The sequence below is a fragment of the Scyliorhinus torazame genome, chromosome 14 (assembly GCF_047496885.1).
Source record: "Scyliorhinus torazame isolate Kashiwa2021f chromosome 14, sScyTor2.1, whole genome shotgun sequence".
Lineage (NCBI taxonomy): Eukaryota > Metazoa > Chordata > Chondrichthyes > Carcharhiniformes > Scyliorhinidae > Scyliorhinus > Scyliorhinus torazame.
The window spans coordinates 194488855-194516540 of record NC_092720.1 but is presented as its reverse complement, the minus strand read 5'-3'; the positions used below and the strand labels follow the sequence as shown (position 1 = coordinate 194516540).

Here is a 27686-nt window from a genome sequence, read left to right as displayed (position 1 = left end):
CAAATCACTGCTTAAGCACAGGCAGGAGGTGTATGAAACTTAAAGAAGCCACTGAAATATTGAAATATTAATTTTAATGGACTTGCGACCAAATAGTTTCTCTGACTTAATGTAGCATATTTGGAAACATACCTGATCGGCAGGGCACATTCTTTCTTTCTAAGAATGGTTTTATTTTCCTTACCTTTAGGTTCAGGAAACATTACTTGAATGGCGCACCTGCCCTGCAGTGCTTCCAATAGAAATACGTACTTTTTAAAAGAGTTATCTGACTTCCTTTTATACTCCCGGTAGATCAGATCACAGATAATTACCTTCGTTTCGTTACCTGACAGGCATAGAACAAGAACAAAGAACAAAGACATTTACAGCACAGGAACAGGCCCTTCCACCCTCCCAGCCGGCGCCGATCCAGATCATTTATCTAAACCTGTCTTCTATTTTCCAAGGATCCACTTCCCTCTGTTCCCCTCCCGTTTATATATCTGTCTAGATGCATCTTAAATGATGCTATCGTGCCCGCCTCTATCATCTGCGCTGGCAAAGCGTTCCAGGCACCCACCACCCTCTGCATAAAACACTGTCCACGCACATCTCCCTTAAACTTTCTCCCTCTCACCTTGAAATCGTGACCCCCTTGTATTTGACACCTCCATTCTCAGAAAAAGCTTCCTGCTATCCAGCCTGTCCATACCTCTTATAATTTTCTAGACCTCAATCAGGTCCCCCCCCTCAACCTCCGTCTCACAATTCCACCCGTCATCCATGGTTCCCTAATCTTGCAATTTCTATCCCTTACTTTCACGGGGACTTGTCTGTCCTGCACTCCACTCAACCTTTCCTTTAAAGATTCCCACATTTCAATTGTGGATTTACCCTTAAACAGCTGCTCCCAATCCACATCCCATAGCTCCTGCCGAATTTTGCTATACTTGGCCTTTCCCCAATTTAGCACTCTTCCTTTCGGGCCACTCGCCTTTGTCCATGAGAATTCTAGAACTTACAGAATTGTGATGGCTATTCCCAAAGTAATCACCGACTGACACTTCAACTACCTGGCTGTGATAATTCCCCAATATCTGGTCCAGTACGGCCCCTTCCCGAGTTGGACTATTTACATGCTTCTCTAAAAAAACTCTCCTGGATGCTCCTTAGAAATTCTGCTCCATCTACGCCTCCAACACTACATGAGTCCCATTCAATGTTGGGGACGTTAGAATCTCCCATCACGACGACCCTATTGCTCCTACATTTTTCTATAATCTGTCTACATATTTGTACCTCTACTTCACGCTCGCTTTTGGGAGGCCTGTAGTAAATGTTACTGCACCCTTCCTATTTCTTAGCTCTACCCATATTGCCTCAGTGCTCGACTCCTCCATCGTGCCCTCCTTAATTACAGCTGTGATATCATCTCTGACCAGTAATCCAACTCCTCCACCCCTTTTACCGCCCTCTCTATCCCTCCTGAAGCATCCATACCCTGGGATATTTAGTTGCCAGTCTTGCTCTTCCCTCAATCAAGTCTCAGTAATACCAGTAACATCATATTCCCAGGTACTAATCCAAGCCCTAGGTTCATCTGCCTTACCTGCTACACTTCTCGCATTGAAACAACTGCACCTCAGACCACTTGTCCCTTTGCGTTCAATATCTCTTCCCTGTCTACTCTTCCCCTTAGTCACATTGAGTGTATTATCTAGTTCCTTACTGGCTTTAATTGCTGTCTCTTTACTGACCTCTAACTTCCTAATCTGGTTCCCACCCCCCTGCCACATTAGTTTCAAACCTCCCAACAGTATTAGCAAAAGCACCCCTTAGGATATTGGTTCCATTCCTGCTCAGGTGAAGGCCATCTGATTTGTAATGGTCCCACCGCCCCCAGAACCGGTTCCAATGTGCCAAAAATCTGAACCCCTCCCTCCTGCACCATCTGTCAAGCCACATATTCATTCTGACTATTCTTGAATTCCTACTCTGACTGTCTCGTGGCACTGGTAGCAATCCTGAGATTAGTACCTTTGAGGTCCTACTTTTTAACTTATCTCCTAACTCCCTAAATTCTGATTGTAGGATCTCATCCCGTTTTTTTGATCTATATCGTTGGTGCTTCTATGCACCACGATAACTGGCTGTTCACCCTCCTCCTTCAGTGTGTCCTGCAGCCGATCTGAGACATCCCTGACCCGTGCACCTGGGAGGGAACACACCATTGGGGAGTCTCGTTTTCGACCACAGAAACTCCCCTTACGATTGAATCCCCTGTAACTATAGCCCTTCCAGTCTTTTTCCCGCCCTTCTGTGCAGCAGCGCCAGCCACGTGCCATGAGCCTGGCTACTCCTGCCTTCCCCTGGTGAGTCATCTCCCCCAACAATATCCAAAACGGTATACCTGTTTTGGAGGGAGACGACCGCAGGGGGCACCTGCACTGCCTTCCTGCTCTTTCTCTGCCTTTTGGTCACCCATTCCCTGTCTCCCTCAACAATAGTAATCTGCGGTGTGGCCAACTCACTGAACGTGCTATCCACGACCTCCTCAGCATCGCGGATGCGCCAAAATGAGTCCATCCGCAGCTCCAGGGCCGCTATGCGGTCTAACAGGAGCTGCAGCTGGACACACTTCCTGCACATGAAGGAGTCAGGGGCATCGGCCGCGTCCCTGAACTCCCACATTGAGCACGAGGAGCATAACATGGATCTGGGATCTCCTGCCATTTTTACACTTTAAGTTAACTGATTACAAATATAATATCAAATAATGAATAAGACAAAGGAATAAAGATTTTACTTACCAATCACAATGCTTACCAACACACGAAGAGTTAAATTTCTCCCAGCTACTGCCAAATGGAGCACTTTCCTTACCAGCCAATCAGGTCACTGCTTTGCTGCGATGTCACTCTTAAAGGTAAGTTTTTAAAGAGGAAAACTTACCTTCCCGACAGGCCCCTGGCCACTGCTCCCGCCACAAATCTGAAGGCCGATTCTCCGGCAGCTGTGTCCCTGCCGCTCTCCTCGCGTTCTTTTATCCTGTGTAAGTAGAGCTGTTGTTATGCTGCATTGATCGCCCCACCATATTTACTAATACTTATTCTGTTTCTTAAAATTCATGTCAGCGAACCATCACATTTTTCATCTCTCGTCAGGATTACGTCATTCTCTGGCTACAGTGTACGGCAGAAAGTGAACACGTTCAAAGTGAGGGGTGGGAGGTTTATGAGGGATTTGAGGATTTTTAGCAGGGTGGTGATGGTCCGTAATGCACTGCCTAGGAGGGTGGAAGAGGCGGAATTCCTCACATCCTTTGAAAAGTACCTGGACCTGGCTGCACGTGGCGCAGTGATTAGCACTGGGACTACGGCCCTGAGGATCAAGTTTCGAGTCGCAGCCCTGGGTCTCTGTCCGTGTGGAGTTTGCATATTCTCACCGTGACTGCGTGGGTTTCATCCCCACAACCCCAAAATGTGCATGTTATGAGGATTGGCCACGCTAAATTGCTCCTTAATTGAAAAACAATAATTGGCGACTCAAAATGTATTTAAAAAAAATATACCTGGCTGAGTACTTGCGACGCCATAGCATATAAGGCTCTGGGTCACGTCCTGGAAATTGGGATTATGTGGTAGGTCAGGGCCTTTTATGCGTCGGTTTTGTTTCGATGGGTACAAGGGCCTCTTCTTCACTGTCGTATTCTTGATTCGATGAAAGTGTTTTGCTTGTTTCTACATGCATCCAATTCTGAATTCAGTGTTTGTTGACTCAGGAAATTGTAATTCTTCTGGATTCAATACAGTTTTTGTGAAACAAAAACAAGCTCAATTTAGTCTCATTTCACAGAATCGCGACAGTGCAGGAAGAGGCCAGTCTGCATTGACAAGCCAAAAGAGCACCCGACCGAAACTCAACTTCCCGCCCTATCTATGTAACACAGAACACACAGTGCAGAAGGAGGCCATTCGGGCCATCGAATTTGCACCCAACAACTTAAGACCTAACTTCCACCCTATCCCCGTAACCCAATAACCCCTCCTAAGCTTTTTGGACACTCAGGGCAATTTAGCATGGCCAATCCACCTAATCTGCACGTCTTTGGACTGTGGGAGGATATCGGAGCACACGAAGGATACCCATACACACAGAGAGACAGTGAACCAGCGGGGAATCGAATCTGGGACCCTGGCGCTGTGAAGCCACGGTGCTATCCACTTGTGCTACCGTGATGCCTTAGACCCTCAAATCAATTTTGGCCATTTAGGGCAATTTAGCACATCGAATCAATCTGACATACACACCTATGGATAGTTGCTGTTGTATACCTAATTGCTTGCCAGAACTACACAACTGCCTCCAGTTGTTGTGCAGCTACAAAATCGTATTACCTTTATATTATAAATGTGGGAAAACAAATTTGTATCCAGGATTTACAAACATTCCACATGCCAGGTGTTGTGCCTCTATCATGTATTTTCTCCTATTCATTTTTTTGAAGATCGGGCATCTATGTTTTTTGAATATTTTCGTAATTCTGCGTTTTCTGTTGTGTTGGCATTTCTTCTTCACATAATTACACTCATCCATCTTTAACTAATAGCGGAAGAGCTCAAGAAAGCAGAGGAAGGTGAAACATTTCAACAAACATGTAACATGTAATTCACAAAAATAAAGCGTATCCTTATTGAACAAGGCAAGAAGGAAAGTCTTCCAGTTGCTCTCCTGAATTTTTTTTATTGAGCGGCAATATTTGAATAAATATCAATATTTTGCAACAATTAAATCGTGATTCAAATCTAAGCTGTTTTCTGTGCCCCGGCCTGGCTGAGGATCTTAAGCATCGGCGTAATTATTTGCTGGCGGGAAGCGTGCAAATTATTAAATCACTGCCGGTAGTACATTGGAAAGTTTCATATAAAATCCAATTTTGGGCCAGTTATAAAGTTTGATCTTTATGCCAAACTCACGTTCCATTATTTTGTCAAAAATGTAGCATTGTCAGATCCGAACACATATTTCAACTGTGACCCGATTGTCTTTCCTCATTTATTTAAAGAAATAAAGAAACTGAATGAAAATCTCGTCGATAAAGGTGAGAGTGAGAATCGAACGTTTATTGCTGCACCAAGGGCCGAACGCAGACCCTCGCCAATGGTAAGCTTATTCATTCAGTGAACGATTCCAGACACCCACGGATGCAGGAGCGACATATATCCAGCCTCTATTTCTTTCGTACGATTAATGGAATCCAGTGCACGCCAATATTTGTAAAATGAACCGTCTGGAAAATATGAGCGTGAGGACGGGGTCAGAAGATCGCCGTGGGGTCTGGAATGTGTGCGTTGATGGATTATCCGAGACGTTTGTATGGCGACAAAGTAGAGTATTGAAAAAAAGTCAATCAATTCGAAATGCATGACACAAATATTAGGTTTCGATTTTGAAGCATACTACGACGTCTTTGCTGGGGACCTTCGAGATATGGTTACATAGCTAACAAATATACCAAGTTGCACAACAATCAGAACATAAACATACGAAAAGAAGTGAGGCATTCGGCCACCCATGCCGTTCCTCCATTAAATACGACCATTGCTGAAATGATGATGGTTTTACCATCAACCCCCGTTCCTCTCAATCCCTGAATAGATCAATCATTCTTCAATCTAAAATATGCATAACACAGACACAAGTACATTACGTAATAATATTCACATTGCACATTTGGACAGAAAATTCCAGTGACAAATTAACAACACCAAATGAGGGCAATGCGCCTCATCTCTGCGTTAATACCCCCCCCCCCCCCCACCCACCCCCGTACCAGGTTTCACTACCCAATAGAAGGAACGTTATCACTGCTAATCGCTTCCAAGTCCATTCCGAATCTTACATTTGTCACGAGCGAAAAATCATTTTGCGAAACAACAGTGTATTTTAGCACAAACTTCTCTAACTTGCCTCGTAAGACAACAGTTCATGCCAAATATTAGGCGAGTGAATCTGCTCTGCACTGCTTCAAAAAGAAGCATGTCCCTTCTCGCCTATGCTGGCAATTTTGTACAAAAGTCCCGCAAATATGAGCTGAGTTTATCAAGTATCATGGTATTATAAGTCCATTATATTACTATCACGGCACTTTAAACTTCCTTTGCTTGACAATCAGATAGAATCTGTATGGCAGAAGCTTTCTTCATCAGTAAATTATATATTTGTTGGCAGCAATGAAATGGCATTAAATGTCCGACACTTCATTTTCACCAAATTCCTTTTTGCCCATCTCTGCAGTCATTATATATCAGATAACCTTGAATAATTAGGTCTCCTTGCAAGCGTGCCTGTAAATGTCAGGTTGGAGTTTTAAATTATTGAGATGAAAATCTGTTCATTATCAAGGTATAAAAAAGGGATTTATTTTTTACTTGAAAGAACTACGAAACAAAATGTCTACCTCATTGGTACCTTGCTCAATCAATGCTGTTAAATTGATAGTGCGTGGTTTTCCGCAATGGAACCTTCATCCTCTGTTTTCACCATATGTAGTTTCAATGCTTATTGATTGAGAACGTTTTACTTTAAATTGCCATCTATGTTTCTGACATTGTTGTAATTCATTCCTTGAACTTAGTCCGAAATCTGAGTAAATATATGACAGGCAAGTGAATTTGGCAAATTTCAATATTCCTTCGTTTGCTCACGACTTAGTTTCTGTGAATCAACTCAGTTTCACCTTTCCTAGAAATATTATGTGAACTTGCGAAGCAATATCTCTACATATAACAAGCTGTAATATTGTTCCAAATATGTTTTTTTTACTTCCTTCAGAATAAATTAGATTGCTTGGCGGCAAATATATGAGAAAGTTTAATTATAATTTGACATGATTATGGTGGAATTCTCAATGAACCAGTGTCAGTTGGAGTAAGTAGAAACAATTTTGCCTCTGATATAATGGTCCCAACGCCGATCGTAGAACAGCTGCACCTTACGCAGTAAAAATTAAAAATACTCAAATAGTACGTAGAAAATCATTCGAGGTAATCTGGTACAGACTTTAAACTTCGAAATTAGTTGGGAAGAGTAAATCACAGATGCAAATAATCCTTTCTGCCTCGTCCAAAAGTTAATCAGAAGCATAGGTAATGGGTGTGAAAACAAATAAGCATTCATGACTATTTATTCTCATTACTTTCAGTTCTTCCTTCGATTTGTTGTCGCATTGCTGATCGTGAATAGTGACACTAACACCGTATTTCTAAAACACATATACTTCAGAAATATTTCTGCGAACTTGTTTGCTCTAGCAATATGAATTCAGCGGCTAAACTATAATGTCTTGGCCAACTCTCCTCCGTAACCGTTTTGGAATGGTTTTGAATTGTTAATATGGCCATTTTTTTAACTGTTATCTCTCCCACTTTGTTGCAGACTTACTGCTGGGGGCCATTTAGAAATGTCTTGAATTGGAAGCTTTGATAATGCATGCGGTCATTCAAACATCATGGAATTTTATATCCTAAACGATCTTCTGGCACCCACTTGCGATGTGCATAGCTCTTTGCTCCAATAGGAGAAACATTTTTCTTTGAGAAACAACAATAAGAAGACAATTAATGGTCATGCAAATTGACTTACTTTGCACTTTTGCAAACATGTTTGATTTTTTTCAGAATTAAAGCAAGCCAATGAAGCTTTGATTGGTGCAGGTGAAACACATTTTGGACTAAATATTTTTATTAATTAATTTAAAGTACGCAATTCTTCTTTTTTTCAATGAAGGGGCAATTTCCCGTGGCGAGCGCAACGACCCTCACTTATCTCGGTTTTTGAGGTTGAGCCCAATCAGACACGTGCAAAAATGTGCAAACTTCAAACGGACAGCATCCTGGGCCTGGGTCGAACATGGATCCTCAGTGCCGTGAAACAGCAGTGCTAAACAATGCGTTATTCAATGTATTAAATTATTTTGGAAAGCAACGCAACACAGGGAGCTTTATTCCCTTGAAAACCATTGATGGAATGTAATAATCGGGTTCTTGGACAAAAGTAACTTAGTTTCTGTGGAAACAGTTCCTATCACCAAGTTGCGGCAATGCAATCGTTAATCCTATCTGAACAAAATTATACTATTAATGTGCAGCCAATAGTTGTCAGCAGGTTTCCAACGTATTGAATGACACATTTGTTTTTCCAAAATCTTTTTTCTGTAACTTGATTGAAACATTGATAATCAGTGCGAAATTTGGGCGCAGCTTCATTAGTTAACAATAACAAAATCAATATTTGAATCCAGAGAGAGAACTAAAGAAGAAGGAGTCAGGTAAAGTGGTTCTGATTTTCATAACGAATTTTTCGCAAAATTGCAGTGTGCAATTTCATAACTATAATGCACGATGACTGAATTCCCTGAACGATCATCTTCAATTATAACCTTCATGAATTTATCATTCGAGACACTTTTTCAACAATTATCTTCAGATTTCTTTGCCCATGTCAAAATAAACGGTGAATATCCATGGCTAAAATGAAGATGAGAACAGAAGCCAATTATCTATGTTGGCTGGTGCACCAAATCTACTTTAACTGGAATTAATTTAAATAAAAAACAGATTATCCAATTTCCCGTGATGACCAGAATTACCAACCAAAAGCTTACGACATCTGCTGTTTGCACCTTGTTTGCATCGTTTACCCTTGACCATGTTAGTTGTTAATTAGTCCACAGTTTTAATTGAAACGATGTACGAGGACAGTCAATGTATTTTAAATATGAATTTCATCCAGCAGATTACACTGCTGCAGTGATGTTTACCCGGCGAAGAAAAGATACCACCCTGCCGCTGGCGAATGGCACGCAGCCCAAAAACACGCTTCTGGCGGACAGGAGGATCCCGCCGCATAATTAAAGCGATAAGCTTAGTATCTGACTCAAGCTAATAGGATTTGAGTTCATGCATTCCTGCATCAGAGGAGGGTATGAGTATTCGAATACCAGGAGGGATAGGCGGCGAGACCTTAGGAGATTCAGGGTCTGGTGGTTCGAACACAGGATGAGTGAAGATATGGATATGTGTGTGTGTTGGAAGGGGGGGGGGGGGGGAGGGCGGTTACCATATCACTGGTATGCAGAACATGGTGGTTTGACATCTATTTGGAGGGGGTGGATCGCACATCGGTGGGAGGTGTGTGCAGAACCTGGGCTAAGGTTTTGGACATCTGAGTGAAATGGGGTTTTCAGACACCGCTATAACACCTGGCGCTGCGGAGGGTTCAGTCTTCAGTGGTATGCAGTGTGGACATGAAAGTGGATCGGACTTTGCGGTTGGTTGTTGGACGTCGGCAGCTGGGGATAGTATTTTGAGGAATTCGGACACGGTGATCCTGTTTTACAGGTTGTGAACATTTTATTTCTGCCCTGGGTGTGTGGGGGTTTGGATACACGACAGGTTTTGGGGGGTTTGGACATGTGGGAGAGCGCGGCGAGCAGGAAGGTGGAAACACCTGCAGTAAGTGCTGTTCGGACATCCGAGATGAGGGATTTGATATTGCGAAGGGGCTCTTCCGGCATGGATGGGGATGTGGGTGCTCTCTAGACATGGCGACGTATGGAATTCAGACGAGGGAATGAGGAGTGAAAAGAGGGCGGGTGGGAGGGAACGGCGGCGAGAAGTGGGTGGTTTGAGTTTGGGTGCAGTAGAACCGGCTTATGTTGCTACGCTTCCATCAAAAAATGAATAGACAGTGAATGAAAAAACGAAGATATATTAAAATTTAAAAATAGTGTGATAGACCATAAGACAATGAGACATAGGAGCAGAATTAGGCAATTCTGCAACCTCCTCTGGAGCCTTTCCAAGGCCAACAGATCCTTCCTTTGATACGGGCCCTAAACTGCTCACAATATTCCAAATAGGGTCTGACCAGAGTATTGTACAGGCTCAGAAGTACCTCCCAGCTCTTGTATTCTAACCCTCTTGACATGAATGCCAGAATTGCATTTGCCTTCTGAACTGCCAACTGAACCTGCATGTTAACCTGAAGAGAATCGTGAACAAGGACTCCCAAGTCCCTTTGTGCTTCTGATTTCGTAAGCATTTCCCCGTTTAGAAGATTGTCTATGCCCAAGTTCCTCCTTCCAAAGTGCACAATCACACACTTTTCCACATTGTATTTCATTTTCCACTTCATTGCCCACTCTCCTAGCTTGTCCAACTCCTCCCGCAGCCCCCTTGCTTCCTCAATACTATCTGTCCCTCTACAGATCTTTGTATAATCTGCAAACTGTTTTTTTTTTAATTTAAATTTAGATTACCCAATTATTTTTTTCAAATTATGGGGCAATTTTAGCATAGCCAAGCCACCTACCCTGCATATTTTTTTGGGTTGAGGGGGCGAAACTCACGCAAACACGGGGAGATTGTGCAAACACCACACGGACAGTGACCCGGAGCTGGAATCGAACCGGGGACCTCGTATCATCTGCAAACTTAGCAATAGTGCCTTAATTTCCTTCTTCCAGATCATTAATGTATATTGCGGAACGTTATAGCCCCTGAGGCACACCACTAGTCACCGGCTGCCACCCTGAAAAAGACGCCACTCTTTGCCTTCTGCCAGTCAGCCAATCCTCTATCCATGCCAGGATCTTACCCTTAACACAATGGGCGTTTAACCTATTTAACAGTCTCCAATGAGGCACCTTGTTTAAGGCCTTCTGGAAATATAAGTAAATCACATCCACTGGTTCTCCTTTGTAATGCGTGTTGTATGTGGTTTCTACTTAAAAAGGGGGTGACTTAGCACAGGTCTAAATCTAGCACACAGGGCTCAATCGCTGGCTTTGAAAGCAGACCTCGGCAGGCCAGCAGCACGGTTCAATTCCCGTACCAGCCTCCCCGAACAGGCGCGGGAATGTGGCGACTAGGGTTGGCTTTGAAAGCAGACCAAGGCAGGCCAGCAGCATGGTTCAATTCCCGTACCAGCCTCCCCGAACAGCCGTCGGAATGTGGCGACTAGGGTTGGCTTTGAAAGCAGACCAAGGCAGGCCAGCAGCATTGTTCAATTCCCGTACCAGCCTCCCCGAAAAGGCGCCGGAATGTGGCGACAAGGGGCTTTTCGCAGTAACTTCATTTGAAGCCTGCTTGTGACAATAAGCGATTTTCATTTGATTTCATATGTATTTAATGCGACAGACCGAACCACTAAATCGTAGTTGATAAGGAAACGAAATGTAGGCAACAAGGTACTTTCTAAGATATTCGGACAAATTCCTAGCAATGTGCTCCTCGAGGTAGATTTTATGATTGGTATTTGTTGAGTTTCCTCATTTTGCAAGGCATGCTTCACTACTTTTTCTTCAAAGCATATATATTTCCGATACATTCAATGAGGAACCACTCTTTTCCAAAGTTTCCAATACGTAAAGGCACGATGTAAGCGATGTACAATTTGGGGTCCTTTAGTGTTTTCAACCCGAATCTCGGACAACAGAATCAATTCGGGAAGAATGCATGGAGGGGTCCAGACAATGACGTACGGCAGCGGTCGGCACGTGGGGACAATCCTTGGTTAATTACGCACATACCATGTACATTTGAAAGTACAAATAGGGCAGCACGATGGCACAGTGGGTAGCATTACTGCCTGCGGCGCTGAGGACCTGGCTTCGAATCCCTGACCTGGGTTACTGTCCGTGAGGAGTTTGCATATTCTCCCCGTGTCTTCGTGGGTTTCACCCCCACAACCCAAAGATGTGCACGGTGGGTGGAATGGCCGCGTTAAATTGCCCCTTATTTGGAAAAAAATAATTGGGTGCTCTAAATGTTTAAGAAAAAGAAAGAAAGCACAATTTTAAACACATTCCCTTCCGGAAATGATTCTGCATGATACAAATAACCGTACGACATTTTCCATGTGCTTATTCCCTGTGTGTTTACCCCCACCCCCCCGTAAAATCCAACGTCCACGCCCACACTGAGGATGATTTTTCCTTTAAAAATTATTAACTGATTTCAGAGTTGGAAACGTTCTGTGTTGCCGTAATTATCAACTCAAAAATTTCGGTGCTTTCCAATTATTGTTTCCTCTTGGGTACTATATTGACTTCAGCGTGGCCGCGGATAAACTACCTGGAAAATGTTGCGAGGAGAGAAAACTGCACGTTGATGGCAAAATGTAGAGGACATGATCAGATTTTATCATGGGCTATTGTCAAACGTTTTATTCTTTTTGCGGCATACATCACTACTTGCATTTGTCGTTCCACTTTCAGCTCCTAGTTTAAGCAACACTATCCCAAAAACCGCTCCCATGGAACATTCCCCGACCTTACCACGGCACACTCAGACATAGTCGCACATTCACACACCTATTCTCCCTTTTATTTCTTCCGGCTCCAGTCTTTACTGTTTCAACTCAGTGCAAAAGGTTGCCGTTACGTGTAGCAGTAAATTGCGAAGACCCAGCACAAATCTGTTTCTCAAACCATCTCAGTTCCCCCAAATGACGTCAAATAATGAGCGGAATCGGGGGACAAATCAATGGGGAGTACTGAAAACGAAGTCTGACCCATCTCTTGATTCAATTGTCAGGAAGACATTACTTCCCGAAAGATTCTTACGCTGCAGTCTTCCAGTTCATCCCCTCCGCCAGTTGGTGCTCATATTGACCAACACTATGTTCAAAAATCAACACACAATTACGGATCGATAATTAGTACTCATATCCCACTAAGTGGAATGATGTTAAAAATGTAATTGATTTAAATGTATCTAAATACTTACAGTTGCATGCGAGCGCCGGGTTCTGCCTGTTTTCATTGCAATATTTGTTACTGAATGCTTCTTGCGTTCCTGAGCATTGCATCAAGCAGGTAGGAATCGTTTATAAAAGGATCGTTACTTCTCATCTCAATTTTTCGCCAGGAACACTGTCAGCTTCATCAATAATAGCTCTACTAGTCTTAATTGTTTATTTGGCTTTGAATTTATTCATATAAATCTGCATGATCTCTCTTTATTCTTTCAGGTGTTCAGTTTCGTTTTCCTCCAATGCAATTCACGTTCAATATCTTAGTCACATTCTATCAGGGTGCTTTGAATTTAAGATTCTTCTTTCTGTCGTTAGGTTAACACTGTTTCTTTCGAAAGTCAATGTAAGTCAAAGACAACACATCGATTTTGCATATCTACGTACAACATAGCAACAACAAAAACGAAAGCAGACAATTTAAAAATATCATACTAAACCAGAAAGAAATGAGCAAAGTTGGAGCTACTTAAAACGTAGTTTTATTCCTTTTCAGAAACAGAAGCTTTGAACAATCGTCTTGATGAAAAGGGTTAGCGGAATTTTAACTGAACCAATATTGTATGTCGTAAAGATGCATCACATTATTTTTGCCGAATTACAATTGGTCAGCACAGGTAGATTTAGTTTGATGGGGAAAATAAAATTCAATGTGTTACTTCAGTAACTTTCACGTGGAAATAGTACAGCACAGAACAGGCCCTTCGGCACTCGATGTTGTGCCGAGCGTTGTCCGAAACCAAGAACAAGCTAGCTCACTCCCTGTCATTCTGGCGTGCTCCACGTGCCTATCCAATAACCGATTGAAAGTTCCTAAAGTGTCCGACTCCACTATCCCAACAGGCAGTCCATTCCACACCCTAACCACTCTCTGAGTAAAGAACCTATCTCGGACATCCCTCCTATAACTCCCACGCTGAACATTATAGTTATGCCCCCTTGTAACAGCTACATCCACCCGAGGAAATAGTCTCTGAACGTCCACTCTATCTATCCCCCTCATCATCTGATGAACCTATATTAAGTCGCCTCTCATCCTCCTCCGCTCCAAAGAGAAAAGTCCTCGCTCGCTGAACCTTTCCTCATAAGACCTATCCTCCAAACCAGGCAGCTTCCTGTTAAATCTCATTTGCACGCTTTCCAATGCTTTCAGGTCCTTCCTATAGTGAGGTGATCAGAACTGCATATATTAGTCCAAATGTGGTCTCACCAAGGCCATGTACAGTTGGAGCAGAACCCCATTGCTCTTCAACTCAAGCCCTCTGTTAATAAACGCTAACACACTACAGGCCTTCTTCACGGTTCTATCCACTTGAGTGGCAACCTTCAGGGATCTGTGGACATGAACCCCAAGATCTCTCTGTTCCTCCATATTCCTCCATATTCCTCATAACCCTGCCGTTGAACCTGTAATCCGCATTCAAATTTTTCCTACCAAAATGAATCTCCTCGCACTTATCAGGGTTCAAGTCCATCTGCCATTTTTCGGCCCAGCTCTGCATTCTACCAATGTCTCTTTGGAGCCTACAACAGCCCTCCACCTCATCCAATACTCCACCAATCTTAGTGTCATCAACAAATTTACTGACCCACCCTTCAGCCCCCTCCTCCAGGTCATTGATAAAAATCACTAATAGCAGAGGACGCAGCACTGATCCCTGTGGTGTCTGAAAATTTTCCATCCACCACCACCCTCTGGCTTCTATGTGATAGCCAGTTACTTATCCAATTGGCCAAATTTGTTACTGGTCTCCAGTCTGAAAATTTTCCATCCACCACCACCCTCTGTATTCTATGTGCTAGCCAGTTACTTATCCAATTGGCCACATTTCCCTCTATCCCACACATCCTTACTTTCTTCTTGAGCCGACCTTGGGGAACCTTATCAAACGCCTTACTAAAATCCATGGTGACGACATCAACTGTTCTACCTTCATCTACACACTTAGTTACCTCCTCAAAGAATTCAATCACATTTTTAAGGCAAGACTCACCCTTCACGAATTCGTGTTGACTATCCCGGAGTAAGCTGCATCTTTCCAAATGGTCATGAATCCTATCCTTCAGGACCTTTTCCATGAACTTACCGAGCACCGAAGTAAGACTAACCGGCCTCTAATGACCAGGGTCATTGCTATTCCCTTTCTTGAACAGAGGAACAACATTCGCCACTCTCCAGTCCTCTGGCACTATCTCCGTGGACAGTGAGGACCCAAAGATGAAAGCCAAAGGCTCTGCAATTGCATCCCTTGCCTCCCAAATCCTAGGATGTATCCCATCTGACCAAGGAGAGCGGCCATGTTTTTGAGGATGAGAGTGTGAAACAGGCGGGTAAGCTGGAGGAGGTAGATGTTCTGAGGAAGGATGTATTAGCAATTTCGAAAAACCTCGAACTGCCTTTCTGCAGCCGTTGAACTGTCCTTGATTAACAATGCTACTCCTCGACCTCTTTTACCACCCTCTCTACTCTTACTGAAACATCTATACCCCGGGACTTCCAACAACCATTCCTGTCCCTGTTCTAACAATGTCTCCGTCATGCCCACAACATCGTCGTCCCAAGTACCAACCCACGCTTCAAGTTCACTGACCTTATTCCGGATGCTCCTTGCATTGAGGTAGACACACTTCAATCCGCCTTCCTGTCTGCCGGTACACTCCTGCGACCTTGATACCATCCTCAGTACCTCACTACTCTCAACCCTGGCTTCTGGACTACAGCTCGTTTTCCCATCCCCCTGACAAATTTGGCACGAAAAGTTAAAACGTGTAACTTCGCTAAAATGCGTTATATATAGGTATAAGTGAAAGAAACAAATGCCAACCCAACAGTTGAATTGCATTTCAGAATTGTATCGCGTATTTATTTCGGCAGTTATTTTGTTGCACAACATTTTTCGCTACTTGCCTCATCTACAATTTTTTGAGTTTTCAGAAATTAATCCAATCAGCAGTCAGGGGAAATAGACCTACTCTGCTAATGCTGTATTTTTTTAATCGTTTCAGCGAAATACCAGTTGGGACAAATCTTACGTAAGGATGAACGACTCTCAGTGCTTTGCATGTCTAACACCGGAATGAACGATTTTTTTTGCTGGAAGCGCATCCAAGCAATATAATTATTATATAGCATGGTAGGAAAACTGTGGCCACCATGTAACGGCGCGACTGGGGTGATTATGAATGATACTCAGAGTTTTGGATCAATTGGATCAATCTCTCTGCATAAAACACTGCTAAAACAGTGAAAGGAGGTGTACATAACTAAAATAATCCACTGAAATATTCTCCCATTAAAATCAATGTACTAGCGACCAAATTGTTTCTGTTACAGCATGTAGCATCTTTTAAAACAGACTTTATCGTCAGGGCACACTCTTTCTTTCTTTCTTAGAACGGTTTTATTTTCCTTACCTTGAGGTTAAGAAAACATAACTTGAGTCGCGCACCTCCCTTGGAGGGCAAGCTTTCTATTTTGCTCCCAATCGAAATCAGCGGTTGATTAAGACTTATCTGCCTTCCTTTTATACTCCCGGTAGGTCTGACAACAGATCAGTATATTTAAGTTTAGTTACGTGAATGGTATAAGAACAGCAGTTCGTTTGCAGCAGAATCAGATTCACCATATCTCCTAATAATTACGCTGTTCCTTCAAATTCGTCTCAGTGAACCATCACGTTTTTCAACTATCGGCAACATTATGTCATTCTGTGGCTACGTTATACGTCAAAAGGAGGAAACAAGTTCAAAGTGAGGGGTGAGAGGTTTAAGAGGGATTGATGGAGAACTCTTTTTAGTACATCCTGGGAGGGTGGTAAATGAAGAATGAATCACATCCTTTAAAATATACCTGGATGATCACTTGCCACGGACAGCACGATAGCACTGTGGTTCACAGCTCCAGGGTCCCGTGTTCGAATCCTGGCTTGGGTCACGGACTGTGCGGAATCTTCATGTTCTCCCCGTGTGTGCCTGGGTTTGCTCCGAGTGCTCCGGTTTCCTCACACGGTCCAAAGATGTGCAGGTTAGGTGGATTGGCCATGAGCAAGTGCCTTTAGTGTCCAAAACGGTTAGGTGAGGTGACTGGGTAACGGGGATTGTGTGGAGGCGTGGGCTTAATTAGGGTGTTTCTTTCATGGGACGGTTGAGACTCGATGGGCCGAATGGCCTCCTTCTGCACTGTAACTTCTATGATTCTATTATAACATTTAACGTCATGGGCCTAGTGCTGGGAAGTGGGCAAGGCCAGCGCCTTTTATGCGTCGGTAATGATTCGATGGGCCGATGGGCGTCTTCTGCATTCTCGTATTCTATTCACGTGAAAGAGTTTTGCTTGTTACCACATGCATCCAATTCTGAATGCAGTGTTTGCTGTCTCAGAACGTTTTAATTGTTTTGAATCAATACATTGTTTTGTGAAACAAAAAACAGCTCTATTTGGTACCGATTCAGCCAATCGAGTCTGCATTGTGCACCGAAAGAGTCGCCTAGCTAAACTGAATTAATCTATGTAACCCCTGAACCCCAACTAAGTTTTGGCCACGAATGGCAATTTAACATGTCCAGTCAACCTAACTTGCACACCGATGGACTGTTTCTCCATATACTTACCTGTTTGCCTAAACTGCACAACTGCCTGCAGTAATTATGCACGTACAAAATCGTATTATCTTGATATTATAAATGTGTATGGGGATGGGGAGGACTTGTACACAGGTTTTACAATCATTACACACATGACGTTTTCTGCTTCTGTAATGTCTTTCTCCTGATGATTGTTTGAAGGTCAGACTTTTATGTTTTTTGAATATTTTCCGTTTATCTGTACTTTGTAGTGTGATGGTTTTTCTTCTTTCCATACTAACACTCATCGATCTTTGTCTTGTAGCGGAACAGATCAAGAAATCAGACGAAGGTGAAACATTTCAACAAATATGTGACATGGTTATTTACAAAAATAATTTTATCCCCTGGAAGCTTGGCCTGATTGAACAAGACAAGAGAGCAATCTTTCAGTTGCTCTCCTGAAATATCTTATTGAGCGGCAATATTTGAATGAATAAGAATATTTTCTAGAAATAAGTCGTGATTCAAATTTAAGCTGTTTCCAGCGCTGCAGTCTGGCTCAGAACATAGGCGTAATAATTTTCAGGCGAGAAGCGTGTACATTAGTAAACCACTGCCCGTAATACATTGGAAAGTTTCATACCAAATCCCGTTTTAGGCCAGTTCTCTAGTTTGATATTTACCCCCAACCTCACTTTCCATGATGTTATCAAAAGTGTAGAATTTTGAGATCCGGACTCATATTTTAAATGTGACCCGAGGCCTCATTGTATTTGCCTGTGTTTTTTTGAAAGAAATAAAGAAACTGAATGAAAGTCTCGTGGATAAAGGTGAGAGTGAGAATCGAAAGTTCTTTCTTGTATCAACGACCTCACGCAGTCCCTCGACAATGGCAAGCTCGTTCTTGCAGCGAACGACTTCGGACACCCACGGATGCACCGGTGAAATATTCAAGCCTCTATTTCGATTGTATGATTAATGGAATCCAGTGCACGTCAATAGTTGTAAAATAAACCGTCTGAGATATGTGAATGTGATGACGGTGTCATAAGATTGCCCGAGTGTGTGGATTCTGTACGATTGGTGATATATTATCTGAGACGTTTGTATGGTCGAAAAGTAGAATATTGAAAAAGTTAATCCATTCGATATGCACGCCACACATCTTAGGTGACGATTTGGAAGCAGAAAGCGACGTCTTTAATAGGGATCTTTTAAAAAATAAATCTAGAGTACCCAACTCATTTTTTAAATTAAGGGACAATTTAGCGTGGCCAATCCACCTACCTTGGACATCTTTGGGTTGTGAGGGCGAAAGCCACGCAAACTAGGGGAGAATGTGCAAAATCCACATGGACAGTGACCCAGGGCCCAGATCGAACCTGGGACCTCGGCGCCGTAAGGCAGCTCTGCCAACCACTGTGCCACTGTTCTGCCCCTTCGATCGGGATCTTAGGGATAAAGTTACCTCGCTTAGAACGAAAATACGTGCAATCCAAGTCAGCGACACAACAATAAGTGCATAAAGGCAGCACGGTGGCGCAGTGGTCAGCATTGATGCCTCACGGCGCCGTGGTCCCGATTTCGGATTCGACCCTGGGCACTGACCGTGTGGAGTTTGCACATTCTCCTTGTGTTTGCGTGGGCTTCGCCCCCACAACCCAATTACGTGCAAGGTAGTTGAATTGGCCACGCTAAATTGCCTCTTAATTGGAAAAAATTAATTGAGTATTCTAAATTTATTTAAAAAAACACAATAAGAACATAAATGTATGAATAAAAGTAGGTCATTCGGCCACCCAAACTGTTCCTCCATTGAATGCGATGACGGTTGATATGATTATGATTTCCCCATCAAACCTCCGTTCCTCTCAACCCCAGAATAGGTCAATCAGTTTTCAAACAAAAATATTAACAATACAATCACGCTTACATTATATAATAATATTCTCATTGGAGATTTGGATAGAAAGTTCCAAATCTCAATTTAAAAACACCAAAATGCGCCTCATATTTGGCTAAATCACCGCCCCCTACGCGTACTCGATCTCACCAGATTATTGAACGAGCATAATCACTGGAAGTCGCTGCTAGGGCCATTCCGCGTCTTATATTTGGCAGGAGCGAAAAATCATTTGACGGAACAGCAATGTATTTTAGCCCAATCTGCTCTAATGTGCCTCGTAAGATAACTGGCCATGGCCAATATTAGGCGAGTGAATATGCTCCGCACTGCTTCAAATCGAAGCATTTCCATTCTGAACTATGTTGACCCATTTTATATAGAGTTCCCGAAAATATGAGGTGTGTGTATCGAGCAGAACGTGTTTTTGTCTTTACGACCACGCCACTTGCAATGCATGCCAAATGTTCCATTTAGCTATCAATGTTCTTGTTATATCTGCATGCTTACCTTTACTGGTAATGAACATGAAAACGGAATTACTTGTATTTGCAGCTCTCTGCGGTCTGTGAATGTTATTATTATTCTGCATTTAATTTATCCTGTCCGAAATGAGCAATCGCACATTTTTACACCATATAATCCACCTGCCATCATTTCATCGACTCGGCTAATCTATCGGTCTCTGCAGCTTATTTATCCTCATCACAATATGCCTTTGTTGGATTGGATTGGATTGGATTTGTTTATTGTCACGTGTACCGAGGTACAGTGAAAAGTATTTTTCTGCGAGCAGCTCAACAGATCATTAAGTACATGAGAAGAAAAGGGAATACAAGAAAATACATAATAGGGCAACACAACATATACAATGTAACTGCAAAAGCACTGGCATCGGATGAAGCATACAGGGTGTAGTGTTAATGAAATCAGTCCATACGAGGGTCATTTAGGAGTCTGGTGACAGTGGGGAAGAAGCTGTTTTTGAGTCTGTTCGTGCGTGTTCTCAGACTTCTGTGTCTCCTGCCCGATGGAAGAAGTTGGAAGAGTCATCTTAACGTACGTTTTATGTTGCTTACTAATTTGCTTCCAGACTCCAATTCACCCAGTATTATTATTACATTTTCAGTGGTTCCTTAATGGTTTCCTGAAAGTGTTCCAATGATTTAGCAAACAAGTAACGTGTACACTATTATGAGTCATTTATTTTACTTTCGAACATAGAACATAGAACAGTACAGCACAGTACAGGCAGTTTGGCCCACGATGTTGTGCCGACCATTTATCCTAATCTTAGGTTAACCTAACATACTCCTTCAATTGACTGCTGTCCATGTGCCTGTCCAAGACACGGTTAAACGTGCCAAATGACTTGTAGGAACTTGCAGCTGGAGCTTGTGAATTAGTTAATTGGATTAGGCCAGATTTCAGAGGCTAGATTCACAGTATAAAAGTGATCGCCTACAGTGCAGACTTTGTTTGCACTGAGTGCTGAATTTGGTGCATTTGAGTGCTATAGTAAGAGTTTGGTGACCGAGGGAGTTAGGTGAGGAGGGAGTAAGGTGCTCCTTTCATTTTGTTTCCGACATTTCCGTAAAGAGTGAGAAGAGAGCCAGGAGTTTACAGAAAGTGTAGCTGACTGGGAGCAGAGTCGGAGGGCGGAGATCTAGTTAGTCCACAGGGCAGCTATATTCTGTCAGGTAAGAGGGGATGGAGGCTAGGCCAGTTGCATGCTCCTCCTGTAGGATGTGGGTGGTGAGGGATACCACCGGTGTCCCCGCTGACTATACCTGCAGGAATTGCACCCAACTTCAGCTCCTCAAAGACCGTGTTAGGGAACTGGAGCTGAAGCTGGATGAACTTCTGATCATCCGGGAGGCAGAGGGGGTAATTGAGAAGAGTTACAGGGAGGTAACCACATCCAAGGTACAGGACAAGAATATCTGGGTTACAGTCAGGTGGAAAAAAACAAACAGGCAAACAGTGCAGGGATCCCTCGTGGCCGTTCCCCTTCAAAACAAGTATACCGTTTTGCATGCTGTTGGGGGGGGGGGGGGGGGTGACCTACAGGGAGAAGGCCCTAGCGGCCAGTTCTCTGGCACTGAGTCTGGCTCTGGGGCTCAGTAGGGAAGGGGGGAGAATAGAAAAGCAATAGTTGTAGGAGATTCAATGGTTAGGGGAATAGATAGGAGATTCTGTGGTCGCGAGCGAGACTCCCGGAAGGTATGTTGCCTCCCGGGTGCCAGGGCCAGGGATGTCTTGGATCGTGTCTTCAGGATCCTAAAGGGGGAGGGGGAGCAGCCAGAATTCGTGGTGCATATTGGTACCAACGACATAGGTAGGAAAAGGGGGGTGGAGGTAATAAACAAGTTTAGGGAGTCAGGCTGGAAGTTAAGAACCAGGACAGACAGACTTGTCATCTCTGGTTTGTTGACGGTGCCACGTGATAGCGAAGCTAGGAATAGGGAGAGACTGCAGCTGAACACGTGGCTGCAGGAATGGTGTAGGAGGGAGGGCTTCAGGTATTTGGATAATTGAGCGCATTCTGGGGAAGGTAGGACCTGTACAAGCAGGACGGGTTGCATCTCAACCAGAGGGGCACCGATATCCTGGGAGGAAGGTTTCCTAGTACTCTTCGGGAGGGTTTAAACTAATTTGGCAGGGGAATGGGAACGGATTTGTAGTCCAGCAACTAAGGTAGCCCATATGCAGGACGCCAAAGCGTGTAATGAGGCACTGGGGAAGGGAACACTGACAAAGGAGAGCACTTGCAGGCACGGAGATGTGTTGAAGCGTGTATACTTAAATGCAAGAAGCATCAGGAATAAGATGGGTGAACTTAAGGCATGGATCGGTACTTGGGAATACGATGTGGTGGCCATCACGGAAACTTGGATAGAAGAGGGGCAGAAATGGTTGTTGGAGGTCCCTGGTTATAGATGTTTCAATAAGATTAGGGAGGGTTGTAAAAGAGGTGGGGGGGGGGGCGGCATTGTTAATTAGAGATAGTATAACAGCTGCAGAAAGGCAGTTCGACGTGTATCACCCTACTGAGGTAGTATGGATTGAAGTCAGAAATAGGAAAGGAGCAGTCGCCTTGTTAGGAGTTTTCTATAGCCCCCCCCTCCCCCCAATAGTAGCAGAGATGTGGAGGAACAGATTGGGAAACAGATTTTGGAACGGTGCCGAAGTCACAGGGTAGTAGTCATGGGTGACTTTAACTTCCCAAATATTGAGTGGAAACTCTTTAGATCAAATAGTTTGGATGGGGTGGTGTCTGTGCAGTGTGTCCCGGAAGCGTTTCTAACACAGCATGTAGATTGTCCGACCAGGGGAGGGGAAATATTGGATTTGGTACTTGGTAATGAACCAGGGCAAGTGATAGATGTGTTAGTACGGGAGCATTTTGGAGATAGTGACCACAATTCTGCGACTTTCACATTAGTAATGGAGAGGGATAGGTGCGTGCAACAGGGCAAGGTTTACAATTGGGGGAAGAGTAAATACGATGTTGTCAGACAAGAATTGAAGTGCATAAGTTGGGAACATAGGCTGTCAGGGAAGGACACAAGTGAAATGTGGAACTTGTTCAAGGAACAGGTACTACGTGTCCTTGATATGTATGTCCCTGTCAGGCAGGGAAGAGATGGTCGAGTGAGGGAACCATGGTTGACAAGAGAGGTTGAATGTCTTGTTAAGAGGAAAAAGGTGACTTATGTAAGGCTGAGGAAACAAGGTTCAGACATTGGAGGGATACAAGATAGCCAGGAGGGAACTGAAGAAAGGGATTAGGAGAGCTAAGAGAGGGCATGAACAATCTTTGGCGGGTAGGATCAAGGAAAACTCCAAGGCCTTTTACACATATGTGATAAATATGAGAATGACCAGAGCGAGGGTAGGTCCGATCAAGGACTGTAGCGGGAGATTGTGCATTGAGTCTGAAGAGATAGGAGAGCTCTTCAACGAGTACTTTTCTTCTGTATTTACAAATGAGAGGGGCGATATTGTTGGAGAGGACAGTGTGAAACAGATTGGTAAGCTCGAGGAAATACTTGTTAGGAAGGAAGATGTGTTGGGCATTTTGAAAAACCTGAGGTTGGACAAGTCCCCCGGGCCTGGCGGGATATATCCAAGGATTCTATGGGAAGCAAGAGATGAAATTGCAGAGCCGTTGGCAATGAGCTTTTCGTCCTCACTGTCAACAGGGGTGGTACCAGGGGATTGGAGAGTGGCGAATGTCGTGCCCCTGTTGAAAAAAGGGACTAGGGATAACCCTGCGAATTACAGGCCAGTTAGTCTTACTTCGGTGGCAGGCAACGTAATGGAAAGGGTACTGAAGAATAGGATTTCTGAGCATCTGGAAAGACACTGCTTGATTAGGGATAGTCAGCACGGATTTGTGAGGGGTAGGTCTTGCCTTACAAGTCTTGTTGAATTCTTTGAGGAGGTGACCAAGCATGTGGATGAAGGTAAAACAGTGGATGTAGTGTACATGGATTTTAGTAAGGCATTTGATAAGGTTCCCCATGGTAGGCTTCTGCAGAAAGTAAGGAGGCATGGGATAGTGGGAAATTTGGCCAGTTGGATAACGAACTGGCTAACCGATAGAAGTCAGAGAGTGGTGGTGAATGGCAAATATTCAGCCTGGATCCCAGTTACCGGTGGACTACCGCAGGGATCATTTCTGGGTCCTCTGCTGTTTGTGAGTTTCATTAATGACTTGGATGAGGGAGTTGAAGGGTGGGTCAGTAAATTTGCAGACGATACGAAGATTGGTGGAGTTGTGGATAGTAAGGAGGGCTGTTGTCTGCTGCAAAGAGACAACGATAGGATGCAGAGCTGGGCTGAGAAGTGGCAGATGGAGTTTAACCCTGAAAAGTGTGAGGTTGTCCATTTTGGAAGGACAAATATGAATGCGGAATACAGGGGTAACGGTAGAGTTGTGGCAATGTGGAGGAGCAGAGAGATCTTGGGGGTCTATGTTCATACATCTTTGAAAGTTGCCACTCAAGTGCATAGAGCTGTGAAGAAGGCCTATGGTGTGCTCGCGTTCATTAACAGAGGGATTCAATTTAAGGGCCGTGAGGTGATGATGCAGCTGTACAAAATTTTGGTCAGGCCACATTTGGAGTACTGTGTACAGTTCTAGTCGCCTCATTTTAGGAAGGATGCGGAAGCTTTGGAAAAGGTGCAAAGGAGATTTACCAGGATGTTGCCTGGAATGGAGAGTAAGTCTTACGAGGAAAGGGTGAGGGTGCTAGGCCATTTCTCACTAGAACGGAGAAGGATGAGGGACGACATGATAGAGGTTTATAAGATGATCAGGGGAATAGATAGAGTAGACAGTCAGAGACTTTTTTTCCCGGGTGGAACAAACCATTACAAGGGGACATAAATTTAAGGTGAAAGGTGGACGATATAGGAGGTAGGTTCTTTTCCCAGAGAGTAGTGGGGGCATGGAATGCACTGCCTGTGGAAGTAGTTGAGTCGGAAACATTAGGGACCTTCAAGAAGCTATTGGATAGGTACATGGATTACGGTAAAATGATATAGTGTAGATTTATTTGTTCTTAAGGGCAGCACGGTAGCATTGTGGAAGCACAATTGCTTCACAGCTCCAGGGTCCCAGGTTCGATTCCGGCTTGGACCAGTGTCTGTGCGGAGTCTTCACATCCTCCCCGTGTCTGCGTGGGTTTCCTCCCGGTGCTCCGGTTTACTCCCACAGTCCAACGATGTGCAGGTTAGGTGGATTGGCCATGATAAATTGCCCTTAGTGTCCAAAATTGCCCTTGGTGTTGGGTGGAGGTGTTGAGTTTGGGCAGGGTGCTCTTTCCAAGAGCCGGTGCAGGCTCAAAGGGCCGAATGGCCTCCTTCTGCACTGTAAATTCAATGATAATCTATGATTAATCTAGGACAAAAGTTCGGCACAACATTGTGGGCTGAAGGGCCTGTTCTGTGCTGTATTTCTCTATGGTCTATGTTCTGTGACTCTGACTACACCACATCTGCTGGCAGTGCATTCCATGCACCCACCACTACAGTGTACAGAAAGTACCTCTGATATCTCCCCATACCTTCCTCTAATCACCTTAAAACTATGTACCCTCGTGACAGCCATTTTCGCCCTGGGGAAAATGATCTGGCTATCCACTCCATCCATGCCTCTCGTCACCTTGCACATCTCTATCGAGTCACCTCTCTTCCTTCTTCTTTGCAGTAAGAAAAGCCAAAGCTCCCTCAATTTTTCTTCATAAGACATGCCCTCCATTCCAGGCAGCATCCTGGTAAATCTCGTCTGTACCCTCTCCGAAGCATGCACATCCTTCCTATAATAAGGCGACCAGAACTGGGCACAATATTCCAAGTGTGGGTTTTATAAAGCTGCAAAAAAAAAAAATTGCGGCTCTTAAACTCAATTACCCTGTTAATGAAAGCCAACAGAGCATACACCTTCTTAACAACCCTATCAACCTGGGTGGCAATTTTGAGGGATCTATTTGCGTGGACCCCAAGATCCCTCTGTTCCTCCTGGTGAATCTCGTCTGTACCCTCTCCAAAGCATGCACATCCTTCCTATAATATGGCGACCAGAACTGGGCACAATATTCCAAGTGTGGGTTTTATAAAGCTGCAAAAAAAAATTGCGGCTCTTATACTCAATTACCCTCAATTGTATGCAGTGTTGGCTTTCATTAACAGGGTAATTGAGTTTAAGAGCCGCAATTTTTTTTTGCAGCTTTATAAAACCCACACTTGGAATATTGTGCCCAGTTCTGGTCGCCTTATTATAGGAAGGATGTGCATGCTTTGGAGAGGGTACAGACGAGATTTACCACTTGTTCCTCCCCACTTCAAAGAATGCTTTCATTAACAGGGTAATTGAGTTAAGTTGGCTTTCATTAACAGGTAATTGAGTTTAAGAGCCGCAATTTTTTTTTTTTTTTGCAGCTTTATAAAACCCACACTTGGAATATTGTGCCCAGTTCTGGTCGCCTTATTATAGGAATGATGTGCATGCTTTGGAGAGGGTACAGACGAGATTTACCACTTTTTCCTCCCCACTTCCAAGAATGCTGCCTTTAACCCTGTATTCAGCATTCAAATTCGACCGTCCAAAATAAATCACTTCACATCTATCCAGGTTGAACTCCATCTGCCACTTCTCAGCCCTGGCCTGCATCCTTTCAATGACCTGTTGTAATCTGCAACAGCCCTCAACGCTATCTACAACTTCCCCAACATTCGTGTCATCGGCAAACGTACTAACCCACCCTTCCACTTCCTCATCCAAAAACACAAAGAGCAGAGGTCCCAGAACAGATGGATGACTTCAACTTCCCGAATATTGACTTGAAACTCCTTACTGCAAATGGTTTGGATGGCGCAGATATTTTCAGATTGTACAGGAAGTTTTCCTGACACAATATGTTCCTGCGGGACACCACTGGTCAGCGAACACCAGGCTGAATACTTTCCATCCACTACCACTCGCCTTCTTATTTCGCACAGGGAATTGTACCCAGACAACCAAATGTCCCTGTGTCCCGTGTGCCCTAACGATCTGAATGAGTCTACCATTGGGAAAATTCTCAAGTGCCTTAGTGAAATCCATATACACCACATGGACTGTCCGACATTCATCAATGTGTCTCGTCACATCCTCAAAGAATTCAATGAGGCTTGTGAAGCATAACCTGACCCTCACAAAGCCATGCTGACTATCTTTAATCAAACTATGCTTTTCGAAATAATCGTAAATCCTATCTCTCAGAATCCTTTCCAATATTTTTCTCACCATAGGCGGAGGACAGGTCGGTTTGTAATTCCCAGAGATTTCCCTATTCCTTTTCTTGAAAAGGGGAACATCAGCCTCCCTCCAATCATCCGGTACTACGCCAGTGGAGAGTGAGGACATAAAGGTAATCGCCAACGGCGCAGCAATCTCCGCCCTCGCTTCCTGTAGTAACCTTGATTATATCCGTCAGGACCAGGGGACATATCTATTTGGATGCTTTTCAAAATTTCCAGCACATCCTCCTTCTTAATATCAACCTGTTGGAGTCTACTAACCTGGTTTACATTGTTCTCATGAGCAACAAGGTCCATCTCCCTAGTGCATGCTGAAGCAAAATTTAGGGCCTCTCCCATCTCCTCAGACTCCGGGCACAAGTCCCCCCCCCCCCCCCCCCCCCCCCCCGATAACCCTGATCGACCCTACTCTCACTCTGATCATCCTCTTAGTTCTAACGTAAGTGTAGAATGCCCTGGGCGTTTTCCAAATCCTGCCCGTCAAGTCTTTTTCATGCCCCCTTCTTGCTCTCTGCAGTCCAGTTTTGTAGTTCCTTCCTGGCTAGCTTGTAACCCTCGAGAGTCGTGCAGATTCTTGCTTCCGCAACCTTAGTAAGTTTCCTTCTTCCTC

General features: G+C 43.9%; 1 protein-coding gene across 1 annotated transcript in view; it reads left to right on the top strand.

Annotated features, from left to right (window-relative positions):
* Positions 1-27686, top strand: part of LOC140390318 (uncharacterized) — a 408192-nt gene that overhangs the window by 266791 nt on the left and 113715 nt on the right. Inside the window, exons 58-66 of the mRNA XM_072475373.1 lie at positions 4592-4618; positions 5048-5083; positions 6620-6646; positions 7662-7697; positions 8285-8311; positions 13295-13330; positions 15805-15831; positions 17687-17713; positions 18159-18194. Of these exons, the coding sequence (XP_072331474.1) occupies positions 4592-4618; positions 5048-5083; positions 6620-6646; positions 7662-7697; positions 8285-8311; positions 13295-13330; positions 15805-15831; positions 17687-17713; positions 18159-18194 (279 nt within the window). The remainder of the gene's footprint in view (positions 1-4591; positions 4619-5047; positions 5084-6619; positions 6647-7661; positions 7698-8284; positions 8312-13294; positions 13331-15804; positions 15832-17686; positions 17714-18158; positions 18195-27686) is intronic.